Source organism: Sphaeroforma arctica (assembly GCF_001186125.1).
Source record: "Sphaeroforma arctica JP610 unplaced genomic scaffold supercont1.51, whole genome shotgun sequence".
NCBI classification, from domain to species: domain Eukaryota; class Ichthyosporea; order Ichthyophonida; genus Sphaeroforma; species Sphaeroforma arctica.
In genome coordinates this window covers 110,026-116,885 of record NW_014040507.1, presented here as the reverse complement: position 1 = coordinate 116,885, position 6,860 = coordinate 110,026, and the positions used below count along the sequence as shown (strand labels likewise).

At 44.0% G+C, this 6,860-nt stretch overlaps 1 protein-coding gene across 1 annotated transcript; it reads left to right on the top strand.

The window, feature by feature from the left end:
* Positions 1-248: 248 nt before the first annotated feature.
* On the top strand, positions 249-6,371 carry SARC_01314 (hypothetical protein; the record flags this gene model as incomplete). Its single annotated transcript, XM_014304968.1, has 9 exons — positions 249-498; positions 868-1,135; positions 1,597-1,706; positions 2,331-2,865; positions 3,030-3,146; positions 3,668-3,762; positions 4,690-4,837; positions 5,185-5,369; positions 5,596-6,371. The coding sequence occupies 9 exons, from the start codon at positions 249-251 to the stop codon at positions 6,294-6,296; spliced, it is 2,409 nt and encodes an 802-aa protein (XP_014160443.1). The 3' UTR covers positions 6,297-6,371.
* Between the last annotated feature and the right edge of the window lie 489 nt (positions 6,372-6,860).

Genomic DNA, 6,860 nt, shown 5'->3' with positions numbered 1-6,860 from the left:
TTTTAATGACACTCGACATCGCTACTTACGTGCCCAGCGAAGCAGATATGATATAGCTCGTTCATTGAGCAGTGATTTTCTGAAATATTTGTTTAGAGATACATACCCTTTCCCCTCCATTACAGACTTGAGGTGTATTACGTTAGAACTCGTTCATATGCACCGTATATGATTCCACTATTTCCCGCGTCCAATCCCCAAGGCACGTACCCTTTCCCGCCTTGCGCTTACGTTGTCACTTTCGTGCTATGACACTCACCATTGCTGACGCATATTCTACACACGCACAGATGTGGCGAGTGCGTCGCAATGAGGCTGTGGGATCAGCAGAAGGACTGCTGCAGGTGACCTTCCTGTCTAATCTGTCACGACACACCAAAAGTGTCAATGCGGTGCGGTTTTCGCCGTCGGGAGAGTTTCTCGCGTCTGCGGGTGACGATGGCGCGGTAGTGGTTTGGAAGATGGACGACCGGCCAGTGGATGCCACCAAGCCCAACGGTAGGTGCGATGCGTGTATCATATGTGTGAAGGGTTGTGTTCAGAAAATGTGTGTGTGTTGCATGTGTGAAAGTGTGAGTGCGTGCATCGTTTGTATAAAAGTGTGTGTATAGTATGTGTGAGTGCGCGCATCGTATGTATAAAAGTGTGTGTATAGTATGTGTGAGTGCGTGCATCGTATGTATAAAAGTGTGTGCGTGTATTGGTTGTGTGGAAGTGTGAGTGCGTGCATCGTATGTGTGAAAGTGTGCGTGTGTGGCCACCACCCGCATATTGCACACTATGCACCACTGTGCAACACACTTGATATCTAATATACCGCAAAACTACATACACTTATGTACTAATCATATTTTACACATATAACAGTAGTGGGTAATTTGGAAGCGGACGTTGAGGTGGGTGAAGAAACGTGGAAGGTGGTGCACCTCTTACGGGCTCACGTTGAAGATGTGTACGACATAGCCTGGTCACCTGACTCGAGCCATCTGGCGTCTGCCAGCATCGACAACACAGTGCACGTGTGGGATGTGCGAGCGGGAAAATCCGTGCAGCACCTCAAAGACCACAAGCACTACGTTCAGGGCGTCACGTGGTCACCCGATGGGCACCTCCTGGCCACGCAGAGCAGTGACAGGTACGCTTGGAGTTGTAAAGATTGTATATATATGGCAACATTAAGTGAGGGTAGAAACATAGAAAATAGTTCGTACAATGTAGCCGTTGCAAATATGTATAGTGTAAAGAGGTTTTTGCGCGCTTGTATCAAGGGTGTAGTTGTGGAATCGGTTTATGGGTGTACGCAGTAGTCAGTAATCCAGAGCACAGGCAGGTTTGTGCATAACTTTCACAGTTGTGTTGTGTTCGGCTGGCGGGGGGGGGGGGTTTCGTGCCTGTTATACCATGTTATCAATGTACCGCTTGTGAACCTGCGTGTGCGTTGGGCGGAGGCAACGAGTTTGTTCAATTCTTATTTATTTTAATGTACCATCCCTTGAATGTAATAGTCCAATTCAATTCCTAATATATACATTGTCTGTAAATTCATGATGTGCTATGTATCTGATCGAAGTCGTACTGTTTTACTTATATTATCAGGACTTGTCGAGTGTACTCTAAACGATTCAAAAAGAATGGAACATCTTGGGACTTTAAAAGCCACGCGATTATCTCACATCAGCCGCAATGCACCCCGAACCTGACAAAAGGTGTGTTCTGTCAGTGAATCTCTTGCACAAATCCGTCGCAGCTTTGTGCCTTATACCAGTCGCACTGAATATGTTCCTATTGTATAGCCTACTGTCACTGGTACTATTACCAACGGAGCAAGTTTTGGCATGCAGCGATATAAGTATGTATCTGTGTATGGTCTGTAGAACCTATTTGCAGTGGAATAGTCGGCAGGACGATCGTTCAGTTAATATTGTAGTTCTGATCGAGCCTAGGGGCAACGTCATGGATGCTCGCACACAGTGTTTAGTTTTTTTTTGCGTTCCTAGAGCTATCAGAATGGTTCAGAGGGAGGAGTACTTCGTTATTTTGAGCGAAGCCCTGATTCGTCTACAACACCGCATATATGCTACCCGTGCGACCAATCTGATTTTATGTCGTCAAGCGAAGATTCATAGTTTGGTTCTCTGCAGATTTGTTTCAGCCTTCGGGATCAAGGGCTGGTGAACTCGAAATAATTTACAACTGCACGAGTCCACCTCCAAGTTTGACAACTAACATAGCGACGAAGAAAATTGCCCTATCTCCTGCCTAGCTGTTGCATGACTCACTAAAAATATCAAATTACGGATGCATCTCCTCTCTCATATTTGTTGCATTAGACGACAAAAAGCTACAAAGATCGAATGCGACTAAAAAGCCGAGCATCGATGCAACCCAGTCAAGTAACACCGCAATACAACTAGCCGCTGCGAACTCAACGACGAGTAGTGAGCCTAGCATGAATCCAGATGGAATCATAGATGCAGAAAAAGTTAACCGTACACTCGTAGACATTGACAGAAGTACGAATACGGCCACTGGCATCGCTGATGGCCCGCAGAAAGTGGCTGGTGGCGATGCCGCGGCTGCAAGCAATAGCAGTCAAACGCAAACAGCTTCGGCTTCGACGAGCAGTATATGCGGGGTGAGGGGGAAGGAGAGTTCACAAACTGTAGAAAGTACGAAGACACTCTCATGCGCCTGCGCAGAGACCTGCTCATGCACAGCAACACACACCGACATAAGCACACTCGCAGACAGCGGTAAAAAGAAAGTGGAGGAGGCTGCCATACCTCCGACACGGCTGGTGCGTATGTTTCAGGATGAAAATGGAGGCCAGTCATACTTCAGAAGACTAAACTTCTCACCAGACGGGTAAGTAAATTGCTTCAAATGTGAAATTATGTTTCTTTGTTCCTCTAATTCTAAAAGTTCATTTGTGTCGAAATACATACAAATGCAAATCGCGTGCCCATGCTTTTTTGGCGTTTGAACCTCGTTTGGCGTTTCATATCTCATATTTGTGAAATTTCTCAAAGGTCAATTCTGGGCACGCCCTGTGGAGTAGATCACACCCCCGCAGCCACCACGCCTGGCGTATCTTCCACAAATAACAATACTTCGTATTTTTTTGCCGCAAAAAGAGGATTTACATCGTAAGTTGTTCTTCGATTGCTCATTGTGGGTGTCGATATCATTGCTTTTTGTAACCCATATGCATAAGATGTCGTTTCGGTGAAATTTCAACACGTGGGAAAAGTGGCGTTTACCTTGGAAAAGTGAAATATCTTGTGTATGGACACGTTTGCCTCTGTCAAAGCTGTTTGTTGCCGCACCGCGATACTGTGACATGACTCCTTTTCCGGTTCTATGCTTTTTCAAGTAGGGGGGGGGGTCTTTATTTTGACCGCACGTATTGACATAATCTTTGGGGAGTCTCACCGATTTTATACCAACAACCATGACGCGATGGAAGTCTCAAACACCACCGCATCTTAATACATGATTATCAGTACGCAGTGCTTCAAATTATTCATCTTGTGCTACTTGTTCAACGAATTGTTGTCCTAGCTCTTAAGCTGATACATATACATGGTTGAATTCACAAAAGAGCATCCTGTGCCACTCATGAAGCATATGTACTAACGATCATTCTTTCCTTCACTGATTTCATCAGACCCATATTCAATACGCCGTGTATGGATTCACCATCGAACGAAATCAAATTTTGCCCCGTAGCTTTCGAGAGGAGGAAACGGAGCAAGCACACAGGTATATATAGTTGTACAAGGCTCGTCCGCACCTATCACTGCTTGCAATACACTTCATTAGGTACTCGACAGGTACACTTGCTATTGTCGACATGGATGTATTTATGTTCAATGAATTGATAATATCAATATGGCGGTCATGATCCTCCCTCAACCTTTTTTAGTCTCAATACACATTAACAAAACGGATTCAAAGCGCATCAATCCTCGATCTATAAATAGTAGCCAATCCATAATTTTCAAATCTGCACCATGTAAATTGCTCTTTAAATAAAATATAGCAACATTCGACCAGTATAAAACTATATTGTCACTTTAACGTATCACAAATGAGTTGAACACCCACAATTGTGCATAGCGGAGACTGTCACTAATTAAATTGAACACTTCATCAGAGTCTGTTTTTCTGGGTTTTTTCCCTTTTTCTTTTCATTTGTATTAACCTGGAAATACTCGACCTCTTGATCCTGCGCATGATGATTACATATTGAATTCCCAATTCAAAAGTTTTGTGTGTGAAAATGACGCGTTCCGATGTCATATCATACGATCATACATCTTTATCGACCCCAGACACGTAAACTCGTATCAAAATAAAACCCATATTTGCGACGTCATCCACTCACTCAACAACAGTAAAACTCCTCCTACACATTTTGCATCGGATCTCGGTATTATAGAAGTACCTCGATGGTATTCGCTGTGCGGCTCGAATACTTCAAATTGATTACATAAGTACTCGCCAAATCGTTGGCGTCCCCAATAATGTACCTGAACTCTACTCAAACTCTACTCAGTGAATCTGTTTTGAACGGATAGGATTAGATCCAAATCATCAAATTCTCCATGAACCATCTTAGCTCTACTCAGTGAACAGGATTCTGTCCACACTATCCACGACTAAGCCGTTTCATTATTCCTCCCCTAGGCCCAGTGAATTCCCTGATAGATCTCCCGTATCGGCTGATTTTTGCCGTGATGACGGTGAATTCAGTCATCTTCTACGACACTCAATCACTTACTCCATTCGCCATGATATCTGACTTGCATTATGCACCTTTAACGGACCTTTCTTGGTAAGTACTTGATGTCGCGTGGGCGTGAATTTTTTAATCATGACTCCTGCATCATGTATTCTGTATTTAATTCGAATTATCAACAGACCTTATTTTATATGTTTCAATTCAAATGCGTATGTATACGTATGCATCTAACCAATAGGATGCATATGTAAAATTAGGTATCATCATGAGCGAGTGTTGGTAGTGTCTTTAGCTTAGTTCCAGCGTTTTGATCTGTATCAAATTAGTTTTCATCGCTCTTCCAATTTATAATCATCTTCGCACGCCATCATCTGGGAGTGCCCCATATTCGCAACAGCATGCATCCTACATTGAATATAAATTTGTGTTTTGGTCCGTAGGTCTATGGATGGAAATACTGTAGTTATTTCATCACAAGATGGATATTGTTCCATCCTCTCATTTGTTGATGGAGAATTGGGAAATGTGGTCACGCTCAAATCCGCCATCGACGCCACAAGTATCGACACCGTAACAGCTGGTACTTTCCAATCTGATCCATCGCCGACAGCGGCATCATTACAGGGTAAATTGTGGTAGATTGAGTGTACAGTTCCTTTGTATCTTCCGATTTGATCTAAAAGGTGGTTGGAATTTATTTTTTGAGTTATCAAAATATTTGTCATTGATAAAATTTCGATTCAGGTTTTCGATTTAATCTGCAAGCAAAGCGATCTTGGGCAGTCGATTAAATTTGATAATGTGTGTATATTTTCCTAGACTTCTGTGCACCCATCCGCATCACTTTAAAGATGCTCATGTTTCGTCAAATGCAGATGCTGAATTACCACAAAACGAAGGGAAAGCTTATATGAGCGCAGATGCCAAGGTTATCACCGTCAACAAATCAGCATTAAGCGACACTAAAAACCCGAATACTGCGGCGACACCTACACCTACACCCACGCCAGCACCAACGCCGCGTAGGATACAGCCTACGGTCGTCAACACCAGCGGGTCTACGTCCGCCCCTAAACGCATCGCACCCACGTTGCTACCCTCACCATCTACTACACAGTTGCCTTCTAGCCAACCGCAGGCAGGTGAAGTTGATCAGTCCCCACAGCAAACTCAGGACGACACGCAAACGCTCAAACAGTGTGAAGTATCTGCGCATGCCCCTGTAGATACTCTCAACATGACAACTGCCCAAAATCAAGCACATGCACAAAGTAACAAACGAGCACCCACCGATCGCAAACGTGTGGGTTCCACGACCCCGAAGAGGATTGCGCCAACACTAATCACACCCGTGAATTTAGATTTAAGTAAGGAGTCCAATTGCGCACCTCCACTTCGGATGGGTGACTCGCCGGTATGTCGTACTGAAAAGAGAGAGACAGTGCACGTAGATAAGGAGGGGTTTGCAAACAAAAAGCGATCACGTATCGCACCGACGCTGCTCACCACCACGGCGTCGCCATCTGCCGCTGCTGGGTTTACTTCAACTTGATGTGAATGTAATTAAATTCTACGGTTAAATCACATATATCGATGATACGCCGGTATTGCGCAACTTATAGAAGCGACCATTCCCGGTTCTGAATGTTCTCCACTTGCATTGAGTGGACTATTTGGTGCAACGTTTGCACTAGTAGTATTGAAGGATTGCTCATTAATTTCGGAGTTAAAAATACTTAAAGAGCACGCACAAATTTGATTTACACCAAAATATTATAAGATAGCAAAATGTGTGGAAGTCTCTTTCGACAAGGTAGTGCTCGGATTTTCTTTCACTAGGGCGAAATTGGAGAGCATGGGAATTCACCTCTCCCGATTGAACCGATCATTTCCGCACGCAAGCATCTGTACCGGCAACATGCGGCATAACCGCTAGGTTGGGGGGGGAAGGAAGGGTCAACCTTGCCTTCTGTGCCCATTCGTCTCTGTCGGTCGATGTGTACAGAGAGACTTGTAAATAACTAGAACAAATTCCAAAGGTCAATCAATGCGTGTAAAGCACACACAAATTTAATTGACACTAAAATACTATAAGATAGCGAAATGAGTGGAAGTC